Source organism: Centroberyx affinis, unplaced genomic scaffold (assembly GCF_046629955.1).
Source record: "Centroberyx affinis isolate AG114_WGS23_722 - 3 ecotype Tasmania unplaced genomic scaffold, CSIRO-AGI_Caff_v1 ptg000254l_1, whole genome shotgun sequence".
Classification (NCBI taxonomy): domain Eukaryota; kingdom Metazoa; phylum Chordata; class Actinopteri; order Beryciformes; family Berycidae; genus Centroberyx; species Centroberyx affinis.
Genome location: NW_027278936.1, coordinates 63,131 through 80,704, shown reverse-complemented (window position 1 = coordinate 80,704; position 17,574 = coordinate 63,131). Strand labels below are relative to the sequence as shown.

Genomic DNA, 17,574 nt, shown 5'->3' with positions numbered 1-17,574 from the left:
GTAAATAGGGTTTTACCTATCAATACTTTACCTAGGTTCAGTATTCATCCTTTTACTGAACAGTGAAACAAATAACAAGACAACTTGATAAACAGTTGTATTGGCTGATTTATTACAGTATATAAATCTACTGAAAGTATAAACATGGAATACAAAATGTTCATAGAAAATACATACAATAGGGGCCTTAAGAAACATTTTTATAAAATAATACTGTATAGAATATGAAACATATAAAACAAAATTTGATCAAAACATCATGCACCAAAGCCAAAAAATGAAAAGCCAAAGATTTTTTTTTAATATAAAATGGACGGTAACAAGAAAAAAATATATGAGCTTATATAAGCCTACCATTGTTTAACATTGTATAAAAGAAATCCTTAACTGATTATGATCACAAAGAAACATGTCAAGAAAGGTATCAAAGGTGTTTATAACAAGAGAGCTCTGAAGTTAATGGCTTGAGGTTTGTGGCATATATATATATAACAGTGTCTAAAGTAGAAGAAAAATGCACAAACACACAATGCAAGATCTCCAGCCTCTTGCCTGAATCCAGCTCATTCAGAACAAGCTTCAACTGCTTGTTTTCATTTTCACTTGTTAACCACATTCAGCTTGAATTTGTATGGACTTGGAATTGGCCCAGGGGGACGATACAATCACTGATGACTTCAGGAAATGTATCCACAGTTGAGTTTCCAGGCCAGACCCACGAGTTGCTTAATTCAAAATGTGGTTAACAAGTGAACACAAGTGACAAGGAAAACAAGAGATTAATGATGCTAGATCCAGGTGACCAAGCCACAGGGGGTCACAGTGTTCTCTGCTGGACCACTTCAATGGCCATATTTACATTTTAATATTTTATTAGCATGAAGTGTTAAAGATTTTGATCTAACCTTTCAGTTAGAATAAAGGGTTCAATTTTGCATCATTTTTTGCTGCAAAGTCTGTGGAAATTACTTAAGATTAATTTTTTCAACTTGTCTGTGTATTTTGTCAGGCAGACTTGTATATCACACTTCGTGCAGGGGGGGCAGCTAATTATGTAACAGTAAGTTACAATAAAGAAATCAAGTGTCACTTCAATCAGAGACATAATATAACACATTTCCTTTTAAAACTGAGTAGAATTACAAGTAACACAAACTTACTCGTAGAGTCATATTTCTAAAAGTGAAGCACACACAATTTAGTACCAAACTTAACACTATCTAAAATGTTTGTGAAAGTATATCAAAGGTAACATGACAAAGTAAATCCTTCATTACCTAATATAATGTAACATATTAAGGTACTGTAACTGTAATGTAACCTATTAATGTAACTTTGATTTAAAGCCAAGATATAATCTATAACTTTTAGATGTAACGACTGCTTATGACAGAAGACCTTGAAAAGCAGAGTGAAACTTTAAAGACTTAAAATTTCCTTTAAAGACTCCATGAAATGAAAAAACACTTTTGAGTTCTTAAGCAAAGTATCTAACCATTGCCTGCTAGCAATTAAAAAAAAGGCACCATGATCCCAGGAAATAAATACAGCAATATAATCTAAAAATTGTCTAGCTTCAACCATATTCCACCCCATATTTCTTTGTTTTTTATTTGCTGTCTCCTCACATTTTGTGTAATCAGTTGCTGCTGTTGACTATAAAACATTCAGCAACAAGCTGTGCCCTCCTACTGTTTAACTTGCATAACTCCTGCCCACATTTCCTTTTTTCATCAGAGCCACACATTATCAACTAAAGTCTGATTTCCATTACATGGGGTCTTTAAAAGAACCACTCACTGAAAATGCCTTCATCTAGAGAGCAATACTGCATTAAGAGACAATCTAGATAGAGAGAGAAATATCTAGGAAATACTATTTATACAAAATTAAAAAAAAATTAGGTCCTTCTACATAGTTAACTGTGTTGTGAAACAGTTTGGACGGTGATAAATGAGATTTTTAGAAACAGTTTTTAGCCCCATGGACTTACACTAGCATTGCTAGCAACAATTTCTGCTTCCAGGATCTCAGAAAATCACACCACAAGTGCAGCTACTGTTTGGGTCGACTACAATGATTCACGATGTGTGATGAATCAGATCCTTAAAAACCCAAACTGTACTTTTAACAGAAGATCCCCCCTCTACCACCGCGGTGTGCAAGTGGCTATTGGATGTTTCTGTTGAAATCCCCACCTACATTTTAGTTTGCCACGCATTAATCCTTCTGAATTTCAATAGAAACGTTCCTTTCTGTGAAAAGCACCTGACCACAGAGAACCAACAGAATCAGTATTATAACACTGATTCCTGTTTAAAGAGTATGTTAAATATAGAGGAGCATTGTTTTAAAGGTCCTTTAGTTGTAGCACACTGAAAATATACATTCTGCCAGTCTCATAGTCACCAAACATAAAAAGAATGCTGGAGTAGTTTTCATAAGCCTTCAAAAAACAAAATAAAAAAATAAAACTGAAAACAAAGCGAGGGTCCATTATCTGATTTTTCAGATACCTGAGCTTTTGTCAAAGCAATCAGTAACCAGCTGATATTTTTTGCAATGTACCCTAACAACATTACAAAAGCCAATGAGTGTGTTTCCATGCACATTTCAATTCTGACATGATTCAAGGATACCATTGGTACAATTTAACACCATATTCCCAATACAAGGGCATATACACACACTATGAGAAACCCGATTAGGATTTCTGGGATATGCTGATATTAGCCGGGATACTGACACATGTAAACACTTTATCCCATTCATCGCTGGTTTTTACTGTCTAAGTAAGTTCTGTTTCTGTGGTAATATTTTTGAATTATTCTGTTTTTTCATGTACACAGGGATATTTACTATCAGGATTTTAAAGATTCATATATCTTGAATACGACAACAACTACCCAGTATCCAGAACACTATGTGCAAGTAAACACACCGAACACTTTGGAGAAACACATTGATCTGACCTCAGAATGATCCATACCTTGATCAGATCTGTTTGGCTTGATGGGTCATACCACTATATGCCCTGTACATTCGCTGATGAAAGGCAGGCGTTGTCTCTCTAGGTCTACGATGTAAGATTTACGTTGCGTGAGGACAGCTTGAAATAAAACGCATTAAAAGGCGTAAACCCCAGTCAGCTGGTGTGCCAAGCGCGTTTACAGGTAATTAAAACAAAGCACTATTGTCCTGTAATCACTAGGCACAAAGAGGTAACGGCTATAGCGGTAAATGCTTGTTATGGAGGATGGATGTGCATAAAACAAGGCTTGAATATCTGAACCTCATACCTTCATATAAGATACAAAAGTTACCGTTATATCTAGGAAGTGTTGAATACTGTTACCAAGAATCCTACGGAGCGTGAAGGCGTTTTTTTCCCCGAGGAGCTGCTGATTTAGTGTGAGGGGAGTGTGGCGGTGTTGGCGGCATTGAGCTGGCCCACAGCTAACATCAGGATGTCTTTCTTCTCCTTGTGGAAACGCAGTTCTCTGCCTGCCAGCCGGGCCTCCTCCAGCTCCCGCTCCGTGGAGGCCAGCTCCTGGCCGATAGTGCCCGCAACCCCCTGCTCCCGGTTCACCCAGTCGGCCGCCATTTGGGTGCGCATGTCATCGTCCAGAGCCCGATGGGAATAATGAGCCAGCACCTCCTGCGAGTCAAATAGTGCAGCCTTTGTCAATTACGCCCCAAAGCTATGGAACACACTACCTATAGATATCAGGGAAGCCAGCTCACTAAATATTTTTAAAAGAAAGCTAAAAACTTATCTCTTCACTTTAGCCTTTAACTAGCTATGACTTTCCTGATACAGGCCTTAAACTTTTTTTTTTTTTTTTTTTTTTGCACTTGCTTCGCACTTATGCACTACTGCACTTCTATTAAAATGTTGTATTTTACTTGATTTTATGCATTCTATGTACTCTATTTCTTAACATTATTTTTATTATTATTCAGTGGGTTTTATTTTCCATCTTATGTTATGCTCATTCTATGTCTATTTTCATGCATGTAATTTCTTTGTTGTAAAGCACTTTGAGCTGCATTTCTTGTATGAAAGGTGCTATACAAATAAAGTTTATTATTATTATTATTATTATTAAATAAGTTCAGTGGTGAAGATAGTATGCATCAAAGAGTAAGAAGGTTAAGTGTTGCTCTCCCCTTTGATAGTCTAAAAAACACAGACCTGTCGGGAACATTGTCTTTCTCTCATGGCCTTGAGGCTTCCGTTCCAGTGCAGCAGCTGGAACACAGTCATCAGTTCCTGAAACAAAAACACAGCTAAGCAGGCAGGAATAAGAGACAGAACCCACTTTCAAAAGATTTGCACACCATGCATGCAGCCTTGAGTTTCCATTTCCATTTCCATTTTGAAACAGTGTAAAGCCATTCTAGCCTTAAGTCCCATGCTAGCTGTAGATAAACTGGTCACATCTGGGACCGAACCGAACCAAGGAACCCCATTGGAGGTCTCTGAGCAGTTCCCCACATAAAATGCTAATACATTTCAGGGAAGAGGAGAGTCATCAGTAAGCCAAAGCTATGCAAATTAAAAACCACTGGTGGTTCTGTCCAGCTGCTAATGTTTTTGTCTCCATATTTGTTACAACCATGCGTAAAAACTATTAAAAAAAGTATCCATGTACATATATTTCATTATATGTCACAACATTCAAGTTCAGCCAAGACTGGTCTTCACTGGTTCTTATGTCCATACAAACATACACACTCCATATTTTATGCACCTGAAACTCCAGCATGGATTTTCCTTTGTTGGACTCGAGCATGAAGCGAAATGCCCCAATTCCTGTGCTGGGATTGTCCGCCTCCTCTCTGTTTCCCTGTGAAGGACAACAAGCAATTAAAGTCAGTGTGCTACATGGGCTCAAAGTGGGGCTTCAATGGGCTGGATTTTGGGGTCAGACGCTGATACTGAGAAGGATGACTAAAAATATCTTCTATATCTGCAATAATGTTTTCTTTTTTTGATTATGTGAATATTATCTGTATAAGTATGTGAAATATCTCCTTGCAGAATATCCTTCAATTTTGGCTTTAAAAAAATACATATTTTGTCGAGAATTGAACTGTTTTGAAAGGTTTTCAAAGGCCTCTCTGATCTCTTTTCCTCATTAATTTTTGAATAGGAGCTACTTTGGCCAAATTAAGTGATTTTTGGTTGTCCAGCCCAGTTCAAAGGGATGATATTTTGCCTACCCCTGTCTTTTGAAAGCATCAACTATTGGTGTACTTTGTATAAGCCAACAGAACTTCCACAGGTCTTCTAGAAATCCATGTGCTTGTAAGGTTTTCTCAACACAAAATAGGCTTTTGGCATGTTTGGTGTCACATTTACTGAGAAACATTTACACATTTACTTCAATATCTTCATTTTCATGTGCCTGTGTATTGATTGCGTATACTTTACAAATTGGAGTCCCCTTTACTGTCTTTTCTACTTGAGTGATTCAATGTGAGTACCAGTGGTGTGGACTAAGGTATTGGTGACTTTCCACCTTGTGTCATTCTAACTTACGTTGAAGGAGGCCAGGGCCTCACACACACTCTTCTCGATGAAGTCGTCTGTGATGCGACGGGAGGGATGTTCGTTGAAAACAGAGTTCATCAGAGCAATCTTGGCAGCGCTGCGTCTTGCCTCTGCCTTGGTTGGACAGAACTGTCAACAGTGAAAATGTATCTGTTAGCTTTCAGGTACCATCAGATACACAGATAGAATCAATAGGGTAAGGACTGGCAGTGCTATATATGGAGTGAAATTAATGAACTAGGAATTTGGTGTTTTGTAGTAACAAATTCGTAGCCATATTTGAAGTCCTGTGGTTGCAAGCAGGTTTCACATATTGAGTTTTATAAGCTTGTAACTTGGTGTTTGAATGAATAATATTCAAACCCATATTCAAAAGAAAAAAATGTTACTTGATGTTAATTTCTCACTATTTTAAAATCACAGATGATTAGGCTACATCTTTTGACTGTAGCTGTTTTGTAAGTAACGGACACAAGATAGCTAATAACTTCTGTAATACCTAATTTGAATTCTACCAATTTGAGTTTTACTTTCATGCCATCAATCTAGCAGAGAGTAGAGAGTACAGTAGGAAAGAAGTGAATATTTCTTCTTGTCTAGTGCAAATATTTTGGCACAAAAAACACTGAATTATAAATATATTTCTGAAAACAGAAACTGATGAGTTTATTGTGTCACCTAAAAGTTTATGATGATGATGACAAAAAATGCTTATTTGTCTTATAAAGCACTTAGTCATTGTTGTAATCAAATTGCGCTGCCACAGAACATTACTCAATAAAACAGGTAGGTAAAACAGTGTAATAACACTCACGCTAACAGAATACACATACTGTACCTGGAAGCTTCCAAAGCAGCTGCCTCCTGGAAGGCTAACATAGCAGACGTATGGTGGGTTGTTGGACGGGACCATTTCATAAACCACCAGAGCCCCGTTCCGCAGGTCCGCCCCTCTGGTCAGCTTCATCTGCCAAAACTCCTGCAAAGCCTCCACCACATTAACTGGAGGACAGAGAGAGAAGAGGCCTTGTCACTTTGTGGTTGATCAACCTTTTATCATGCACCCTGTTTACATAAGAAGAGTTATGGTTTAAAATGCAAGTTTAAATTAGCGGTTATCACGTTTAACAGATAAGAAACTATTGTTTTCTTTCCGGAAATCAAAATGCTGTCCATTATCTGCAGTTTGCATTGAAAGCATCATTTGCCTGTAGCCACTGACCGGGAAGTGCAATATCCTCTCTAACTACGAAGATGGAAAGGGTTTGGGGGAATGTCATATCAAGGATGGAAAGGGGCTTTTCCTGATTAGAAAAAATATTTAGGTGGCTGCCTGGTGGAAATCCCCCATCACCTCAGTTGCTTAAAGAAACACTCACTGAACCCTTCGCTTGATACGCTCATTTTGTCAATATAACATTTCTGTCCTCCACAGAGAAGCAACAACAAAGAAAAGCAGTTAAAGTTACAGTTCTGTCATAAATTATTATTTGGGCTTTGGTCTGCAGAGAGATGTGAGCGCAGCCAACTTTATCCAAGGTTCTCTGTTTTCCTTTGCCTCCCAGCTCTCGCTATTGGATACAAACACAGGCAGCTTCTTGCTCACACAGTTTCTGGAGACTGATCAGTAAGTTTTAGTGCCGCAGCCCCTGACTAGAGGCCTCTATCAACAGGCTGAGAGGCCTGTCCTGAGATCAGCTATGTATAAATCCCTACACTTTCAGGATAATACCAATCCCAACAATTTTGTTAACACTCTTACTGTTTGAAAGTCAAAATCCTCATTATTAACTTTGATCTTATTGTTAGCCTATCAACAAGTAAGAATTGATTGTATTACTGAACTGAGTTAAGTGCTATTTGCTGATATCCAGTGTGCATCCCATTATGCTGCCATGTAGTTAGTATCTGAAAAAAAAACCTTATGAACAAGGTCCACACAAAGTAGGTGATACTAAATAAACTCAGACCTTGAAAGTCCTTTTTTATCCTCCAAAGGGTTTAAGAGAGAGATAAAATACTCCTTTTGGACTATTTTACTGCATGTGAGGAATGATTTTGAGCTACATATTAAAAATACCATAACATATGGTCTAAAGAGCTCATATCTACTTTACACTTTTAACTAATCAATGTTCAAATGTTTTGGTTTTTTTTGTTGGCTAATGGCACTGCATTCATGTTGCAGCCGTTGGCCTTACATTGTTAATTGTCCACATGTGGTCTAAAACAAGGTACATGAACCATCAGCAGCAAAAACCAAATGCAGGGCAACAGGGCAACTGTTATTGACTGTGGTCCTGTGACAAAACCTGCATCTTTTGCCATGTGATCAAAACTGCTTGTGAGAACTGTATTCACCATAAACTGCCCGGATAAGAGAGAGCAAGGATGAACATGGCACTTAATTTTCTTGCAATACTAATTTCCTTTAGGAAAAAGTGTAATTCTTGGATATAAACTATATCCACCTCTCTGACAAATGTAACAAATGTATCAAAGACGAAGGTTAAAAAATAGACTTATCATCCCTCTGAGAAATTATGTGAAGGATTGAAGGAAATAGGCCTACTTGTTCAAGAATAATAAATAACAGACAAAATTCTTGACTTTGTCTTTTCTGTCTGTCTTAACACATTGGTGGTTTTTCTGCAGCCAGGTTTTTACAATACCCTCTAATACCCTGGTAATAGCCAGACGTGCACTGCTTTAATTACTTTTTTAAATTTACTTTTTTTTATATAGGTTAGGTTAAGCCTAATGATAATTATATCATAGAAAACCATGTGGAAAATCAAAATTGTATCATATTGTGGGAAAAAAGGAAGCACTGGAAAAGGCCCAATGTATGACACATTTGGCTTCCTCTTAAAATTTGATTTGAATTACCTCCCCGCCCCCCTTCCACATAAAATTGGAACAACACTAAAAACATGTAATAGGTTATATAGCTATAGTCTCATAAAACAACCTTTTATGGCGTTGCCAGTGCTGAGGGTGTTAAGTAGCCTAAATGGGATAGAGCAGGGAAGAGACTGTTAATCAGAGCACGGGGGGACAGTCTTTTGATAATAAATCCTATTAGCATTGGGCAAGGCCACTTGTATTAACTCCAACTGCCAGCATTATCGTAGTTTTCGTCTGATTTTAGTTTTCAAGCATGCTACTCGCCTCGTGTAAAGTCCCTGCCTCTCCCCTACTGTATTATTCACTGTTACTAATCTTTTTTTTTTTTTAACGTTTTCATGGGAGCAATACCCTGCCATATACTACAGAAGTGCATACTTTAACATGGGAAATCTCGAGATGTGATACTTATTGTTCGGGATTAGCAATCCCTTACGAAACAGAACTGTACGTTAGTAGCCTAGTTAACGTTACTTCTGTAACAGGGACAGCAAATATGCAAAAATCACAGCAAAACTAAAACTCCATGAAGAATTATTATAGCGATATCACAGTAGATGAAACCATAAAGCACGATAAGGTCACTATAAACTCGTTATTGAATGCCATATAAACAGTATTGATCCCTATATCATATGACAGGAATGTTATAGTGATTTTTTTCGTTGCTAGCACGGGACTACTTCCAAACAAATGGCGTAGCTAAAAGTGGCTCTCTGGTATTGTGTGGCTCCAAATCCCCCTTCCGAGCATAACTGACAGAACTGGACACAGGTCTAACAGCATGTCTGCACATTAAAACGAGGCATTATTACCACTGGACGCTACCTCTGCCATAACCCTGTGTGTGTTTGGCGAAGCTACGGACTACAGCCTCAACCGCCTCCTTCAGCACCGTCGGGTTCCCCGGGTTGCACAGCCCGGCAGCCCCCGGTCCCAGCCCCATACCGCCCATACTGCCGTACAGGCTGTGGAGCTGGAGCGGCGGCGGCGGGGGAGGAGGCCCGGACGAAGCGCACAGGGAGGCCGGGGAGGGAAGCAGCGGGGCGATGGGGACTGTAACCCCGGGCCGGAGAGAGGAGCGGAGGGTCCCGGTGGATCCTGAACCGAATCCAATGCCTGGCTGTAGTCTCTGAGGGCGGATACTGTCCGGGATAGATTCCATTGTCCCAACGTAACGTCTGCGAAACCGGGATCTGGTTGAAATCTGCAGTTATCAGCCGACGGTTTTGCGATTCAAAAACGGGCTCAGCAGGCTTTATGGACAAAAGTGTTTGCAGGCTTTTGACAAAGACGGATACAGGCGAAACAAGCACTTATCCGATGTCCCTCCGAAACATTACACTGCTGCTATGCATCTTCCCTCTGGATTAGGCTGCTGGAGTGTCAGTCAGGTGCTGCCTTCAAGTGCTGCTCGTATTCTCCTGCTCCTGAATTTAAAGGTCGTGAAAGACTTCTCAAGTGCTTTTGGTCGCAGAAAATAACAAAATGGACCATGTTACAAGTGTTTTTGATAATTTAATTAGAATATGTAATAACACTTTTCCTATTCCATTGCACAAAATTACCATAATATGTATGTGAGGAATAAAAACTACCAGACTAACCCCCTAAGCACTTTCAACTGCTCAAATAAGGAAGACAGTGGTACGAGCAACTAGCACCATATTTTGTACTCAAGCCAAAAAAGCAAATGGCAAAGCTGTATTATAATTACAATAGGCTTATATTGCAGTAAAATATCTCTTGACTAGACACTTATACTGGATTTCTGCTCAGGTGCCGACTTGGGCACTAGCTTACTCGCCTCTATTGTGAAAATTAGACTTTATTATTTATGTTAATTACAGGCCACCATAAGACCTGTCAATTTTATTGCAGTTCCTTGGTCACCAGTAGAGGTCGATTAAAGTCAACCAGAATGAAGAGGAGAGAATGAGCGTCAGGCATGCAAAAGATGCTTTAATTCATCTATTAAAAACAAAAATGCGTGACAACAATAAGTTATAGAGTTCATATGGAAATAAATACAACTGTGCTAATTATTTGCATAGAATGTAAAACAATAATGAAACATACCTCACTTTTATTAGATATTCGCATGCCTTCCACGATCCCCGCCCCCTAAAGTCACATTTCAGCAACTCGGGATCAAAGAAAATTCCCAGTTTCCCAGTTTTATGTACTAGTGTGTTGGATTGTATGTGTGCTGAATTCATAATTACGATATCTTCGACAGGACTTGAAGGCAGCAATTGATAGGCGGAGAAACATCAAGCCAAGAAATCCGAGCCTGCGCCTCCTCTCCTCCTCCTGGCACAGGCAGAGTAAAACTACAATACACAGCTGCAGCCTGGAGTCTAGCATGTTATTAAAACTTAGCAGATGAGTAACTGTGTTTACCTCGTTCCAGTCTGCTGCGTTGAACTCAGCACGGTGAAAAACATGCAACTGTTCATGATGGTCCTGCTTAGAGAAAACCAAACAGGCAATGCAAGGTGAAGGTGGCCAGTAGCCTATGTGTGAGGTAAACTGGACCATGAACCGTGGACAGAAGAAAGAGCAGAGCATGTTTTTAATTTGCCTCCTCATGTACTTCTCATGTTTTTTATGATTTTCTGACCCTTGAGACGTTTGAATTGGCTTTTTTATTGAGCCTTAAAAAATATATATTAAAAAAAAAAAGCCTGAGAATGTTTTTTAAAAAACAAACAAAAACAACTCTATTCACTTGTGTGGTAATATAAATATATATATTGAGCATAAATGGGTCATGTAATTTCTGAAAAGCAAATTTCTCTTTCTAAATGTTGAGCATTGCGAAAAGTCTGTGTGCATTTGAAGAGACCAAAAGTCTCTTCCTTTGCTCTGTGATTGAGAAGCTGGTGTTTGTGCTGCTATGCTGCCTGCTGTCCTGGCACTGATTGTTGTACATGGCAACTGCAAATTATTTCTTAAAATATATTGACTGAAATTATCCTTTTCAAGGACAGCTTTATTTCATCAGAGTTTCTCCTCTAATAGGAACTGGGAACTCTCACATGAATGCCATAAACACACTGGTTCCTCCTTTAGCTGTGAGCATCTCCATCAGTGTTTTTTACACAGCAGCACTCTACCTATGAGCTTACATTTGCTCTTGTAAGATACAAGCTTTGTCATATTTTCCAAATAATAATTGATGTTCCAACTATTTACAAAAAAAAGAATATTATTGGAATTGTCTTTTCCACTTGTCTGAGAAAGGAGTTTACAGATGTGTGGCCCATTTTGAAAGATGATAAAGGGAAGCAAAGCATCATTTGACTAACAAATGAGTCAATCTTTCCCCTTTTCAATGTAAATAAGTCTAAACTGTGTTCCAAACACACACTGTTTGTGTTTGTGTCAGTTCATTCATCATAGACAGTAGAAACAAATCTGCAGTGTGCTTCTAAGTTAAAAAGAAAAAACTCCCAATTGTGCATCTCGATAAAATGTGGCAGTATTGCAAAGATGAGTTTACACATGAAACATCATTCTAATATAATTTTTAAAGAGCATGTGTGGAGTCTTTCTCTCGCTCTCTCTCTCTGTCTCTCTCGCTCTCTCGCTCTCTCTGTCTCTCTCGCTCTCTCTCTCTGTCTCTCTCTCTCTCTCTCTCTCGCTCACACTGAGCACAGAGTTCTACTGTTTCAAGCTTTCTCCAAGGAGGATACACAGTTTTTCATTGGTACTTAGATCTTGAAAATTCTGTATTTTTTCAGAGATTTTTGAAAACTATGTGTTCCTGATATCCACTCTTTCTCTTGGCAGCCATGTTCTGCTATGCCTCTCTCTCTCTCTCTCTCTCTCTCTCTCTCTCTCTCTCTCTCACACACACACACACACACACACACACACACACACACAACCACACACACATTTGGTCAGGACATGCTGAATATTGATAGTCCTATTGTAGAGTACACATGGGCACATGTGTAACTTTTTGTTTTCCATTTCCAGCCACCAAAACCTCTCTGGCTGCACAAGCTGTAATTAACTGATAAACTGAGTCATGGGATGATGAAGCCAGCTAGAGCTTTTTGAACAGAACACTGAATTAACTGTTAGCTTGTGCTTGATTCTCCTCTTAATTTAAGTTAGCAAGCTAGATTTTAGATTTATGTGAGGGGACATATAGGCCTACATGTTGTTCTTTCTAGTGTTAACTACAGTACATTACATTAGCTAGAATTTAATGCAGAAAAGGGGGATGAAATCTAACATTACAGTACAGCAATTTTGAGTGAGCTCTGGAGTGTAATCTGGAAACAGAATCTGCGTTAGAATAAAGATTGTGTCACTGTGTGCTTTGGATCCTTAAGTTGCCAGCTTCCACTGCAAGTCAATTGCTTTGACAAATCACAGCTGAGTGGGAGACTTTAAATCTTAAATAACAGAAATGAGCAAAAATGAGCATAACATTTGAAAACATCGCCTGTCACCTGCATGTTTACATTCTCTTACTCAGCAAACATTTGCTCAACCTGCGTCAAGGCCAACAAGGCTAATAGACAAAGTGTCATAACCTTAACAACCACAATCATAACATTAGTTCTACCATTGCTGATATGACAACTAATCTGAACAATTTAACAACCATATAACGTTGTAAAAGATTATTTAAAGGTACGTTAAAGATTCTGTGTGTGTGTCAAGTCCAACTTTATGTAGGCTTAGCACATTGTTGACTGGTAAGTCAGCACATATCAGACCTGACCTGCTTCATCTTGGGCAGTGGAAGTGTGGGAGAACTGCAATTTGGGGCAAACTATAGCTAGATGTGGAATTTAGCTTAATTTTATTTTCTTTAATAAGTATGTATAAGTAGGTTGGGGGGGGTGCTTAAAAGTAAATTTCCTATAGGTTCAAATAATCTAGTCTTATAGTCTTCTATAAAATGTTGAAACAATGTAGGTTTAAAGACTAATATATAAACTTTCACTCATTTTGTTTTGGGGCGTTTTGTGTCTCTTGCCCAGTTTATGTTCTCCCCTTTTCACAATAAAAGCCCCTGGCCATTGTTCAGCAGCAAACCATCTCTTAGCTTCACATTTTCTCTTTTGTTCTACCAAACTGCTCTTACCACCTGTCTATTCTTGTTGCAATACTTTTGGAAACATTAAGTGGTTTATGTCGTACCTGCATCAGATCTGTGTCGTCCTTGCATGCCTTACATTATGTTCCCCAGAAGAAGAACAGTTCCACGCTAGAGATCTGGAGCATGTTTTTTCACTTACTGGGATGGCCTTGAGGAATGTAACCAGCCTAGGTCATTTATGTCAGTGAGTTCAGGCCAATGGATGCTGGACTGAGAGACAGAAGGAGAGTATAGTGTCTGGTCAAAAACATGGCACATGTTTCCACATCTGGTTTTGATTAGAGCTTCAAAGCCAAAATTTGACTTTTCAAACTCCAATGTGGGGCTTTTTCAGTATGTTAATTTTAGACTCTCATTGGATTGTCATTCAAAATTTATTTTAAGTTAAACTTTTGTTAATCTTGTTTGGATCAACATACAGATGCTTACTAAGGATTAAATGCTTTATTTAATCAAAGGTATGATAAGACACTCACTCAGGGTGACAGTCAGCACTCCTACACAGCAGAGGGACTATTGGACTTTGATAGAGATTGCCCAGGTGGCAGGCTCAGCAGCAAGGGTCAAACTGCTGTGTCACCTTTACCAGCACAAACATCCGATTACATTTTGCAACTCTGTCTTGTCCAATCAGATGCAGAGTATGACCGGGTTGTGTCACCTGCGCTGGCTATAAGAAGCTGAAGAATCTTAAAGGAAGGCACCATCCGGTCCACAGTATCCTGCAGTACAGGTGAGTCTCTCTCTGCTTGTTGCTGTTTTTCCTTTGGATTTTGAAATTCTTTCGATAAACTCTGATACTTAAACCAACTGATACTTGGTTTTAGCTCTAAATTACTGCATCAATGGATTTTACAGTAAATGTCACAGCTGATTCTAAGGAGAGTTCACAAGAATTGTACTTTATTACTTTTTCCTAAATGTAAAAATAATAATGTATTATTCTATGGGATATACATATATACAGTAGATATATATATTACCAATCTAACATCCTTGTTTTTATGTTGTTGTTTTTTTTTTTAAAAGATTTGCACAGAGCTACAAAGAGTGACAAATGTCAAAATCACATGGAGGTGTATTGAAGGAACTGATGTCAGAAAATTGAGGAAGACAGACTGAATTTTTATTAGAACTTTTATTACTTTATTATTTATTATTATCTTATTATCAAACTATTAAATCCTTCATTCTAAATCCTTTAGGGGGAGCAGCCAAATTAAAATCATGTTAGTTTTCCTGCTCTTCAATCAAAGCAATAAAACAGGGAGTAACATCTATGTTGCCATGATTTCTCTGATAAGCCAGATAAAGTTCACAAGTTAATTAGTGGGGATGGACAAACAGTGCTAAACTGTGTATTTATCACTACTTGGCAGAAAGCCTGGCTGGGTTTTCCAGATAATTTGAACCCTTTAACAGTGAGTCATTTGATTGGGCAAAGGTGGTCCTCTCTTACAAACAGCTTAACAAAACATATTAATCACTAAACAAGGCACAAACAAGGCATGTCATTTTGGTTAAATATGGAAATTGTCAGGACACTTATAATATATTCACTCAGTAAATTAACACGTAATGAGAGCTGGCAAAACGATTGAACTATAATTAACGAATGTGCCATGTAGCTGTTATAAGGCATTGTTCACTTGTTATGAATGTGTTATAAGCCTGTGCTCATATTCAGTGATACCCATGATTGATACTTTTTGAAATGATCCAGAACTGGTGTATAACATTTTAACAGGGAATAACCACATGTTTTTATTTTCTAAGGTATCCCCCTCCAATCAGCAGCCATGAAGTTCTCCCTCATCGCAGCCCTTGTTGTTGTGCTTGCTCTGGCACAAGGTACGATCACGCCACCGTCTCTCATTTGTTAGCCATTAGTTGACTTGCTGACTTTGACCTTTACACAAATAAAGTAATTCCAGTTCATTCTCTTAAGTTCTCTCTAAAGTTCTTTATTTAAAAAAAGTCAATTTGATTGTTTTAAAGTTGGCAAATGTTTGGAAACCCACAGGAAGCCTATCAGCAGAGGTTCCTGACCTTGAGAGTATTGGTCAGTACTTTGAGGATATGAAAAACAAACTGACTCAGGAGCTGACTGACAACATCCGGGTCCAGGAGATGGCAAACCAGGCTCAGTGAGTAACACGCCTCACACCTCGCTTCCACTCATTAAGTAAAGTCAAATCTAATCCAATCACCTGTTGCTTTTACCTGGACCTGGGTATGGTGATGTTAGTACAGTAGTTGGAAGTTACCAACCAGCTGTAACTTCTGCCTGTCTATAAGCATGTTAGGCAGGTTCTCAGCCTCAAAATAAAGACTCACACACAGAAAATCATTGCACTGGGAACCTTGCATATATTATTTAGCACAGAATGGAATGATTTGGGCTTTATTATTAAGAGGTAGAATGAAAGGCTTGCGATAAATAAAAACTTACCTTAAAACTTACTAACCCTAACCCTAGAATACAGATTCTCTCTATAGATTATCTCATTTTTCAAATTGGTTATCAGTGAAAGAAATATTGAAATTTAAGTCATTTTTCTGGGGCAACCCTTGTGATTCCTTACCATTTTATACATAAACAGTAAGCACCTCAGTATACTGGTACTAATGACTTGGAAAAAACAAGTTAATATAGACTATAACATGCAGGTTGGACAGGTGTATTCCTGATTTTTCTGATATGAGGAGGCTTGTGACAGTGCTATTTATCATGCTGTCTCACCTCTTCCGTACAGGACCTTCCTGGAGGACAAGAGGACCCAGCTGGAGCCAGTGGCTACTCAGTTCCAGGATCAGATGAGGACTGTTGCTGCCACCGTTGAGGAGCAGTTCAAACCCCTGGCTGAAAACATGCAGGCCCAGGTCCAGCCACTGGTCGACGACTTCCAGAAGCAGATGCAGGACATTCTTCAGAAGCTGATGGACAGGGCAAAGGCGATCGGCAACTAAACCAGCTGTTGTTCCAAAGATCCCAGCGTGACACCAGTCTTCTCTGTCTTGGACTGAGCTAATGGAGCTACAGTTAATACCTGCTCCTCAAAAGAGTGAAAGCTGAAGCACAGCAGCCCTGATTCCAGCCATAACCCAAGATATGTGTTTCAGTGCTTGTTGACGTCAATATGCAAAGATTACCTTTGTACCAAAGCACAAATAAAACCTGAAACAACATCCAGCAATATTGTTTATTATTCATGTATTATTCTTCAGCCAGTGTTGTTTATTTTTGATCATGTCACCATTTCAAGTTCCAGTGAATTTCAAGTCAGGAAGATAATTTTGAATTGACCTCAGCTTAGCTGGTACCTCAGCTCACCAGCAGGGTCTGCTTCTTGCTCTGACAAACATTTTCTTCCCTCAAGCTTCTTTTTCTTTTGTGGGGAAATGACTCTTGAACCCTAACAGTGCAGTATGCCCATTTGGAAAATCTTCATATTACCTATAGTTGCATCAATCAATACTCCACTATCTTGCTGTAGTCCCAGTTAATCTTGAAAGCCATTATCACTATTACATTCACACCATCACAATAAACAGTTTTACATTTTGCAAGAATGGATAGGAAAACAAGGTGTCTGTCCACAGAAGAAAACCACCTTGTGCTTCACGCTGGTTGTTTCTTCTTGTCTGTATCCTCCATACCCTCCACTCCTCCTAGTGGATTAGTAATATTGCTTTTTTTCCCTTCCCAAAAACTTAAGTACCATCGCCTCCAACATAGCTTATATTAGAACTTTCATCTTGTAGTGTTGGGTAGATTCACACTTGTATTCAACTTTTTGATACAACTTTTACTTTAAGATATTTTTAACTTATTGCTAACCGATTCCACATACACATGAATGGTGGAATGTTCAGAGCAAAGCAGGTGACATCATCAACTGCCACGCAACACTGACCCAGGTGTGCTGCTCACACACACACACACACACACACACACACACACAGGTCTCTCTCTCTCACTCTC

At 38.8% G+C, this 17,574-nt stretch overlaps 2 protein-coding genes across 2 annotated transcripts; one reads left to right on the top strand and one right to left on the bottom strand.

Annotated features, from left to right (window-relative positions):
• Window positions 1–105: 105 nt before the first annotated feature.
• On the bottom strand, window positions 106–9,718 carry lix1l (limb and CNS expressed 1 like). Its single transcript, XM_071545207.1, has 6 exons — window positions 9,293–9,718; window positions 6,396–6,559; window positions 5,546–5,686; window positions 4,755–4,850; window positions 4,196–4,273; window positions 106–3,658 (listed from the first exon to the last, which is right to left on the bottom strand). Exons 1-6 carry the CDS (start codon window positions 9,627–9,629, stop codon window positions 3,407–3,409), a joined length of 1,068 nt encoding a protein of 355 aa, XP_071401308.1. The 5' UTR covers window positions 9,630–9,718; the 3' UTR covers window positions 106–3,406.
• A 5,670-nt stretch (window positions 9,719–15,388) lies between these two features.
• LOC139666177 (type-4 ice-structuring protein LS-12-like) lies at window positions 15,389–16,559 on the top strand. The gene is made up of 3 exons (XM_071545304.1): window positions 15,389–15,440; window positions 15,613–15,736; window positions 16,346–16,559. The coding sequence occupies exons 1-3, from the start codon at window positions 15,389–15,391 to the stop codon at window positions 16,557–16,559; spliced, it is 390 nt and encodes a 129-aa protein (XP_071401405.1).
• The last annotated feature ends 1,015 nt before the right edge of the window (window positions 16,560–17,574 follow it).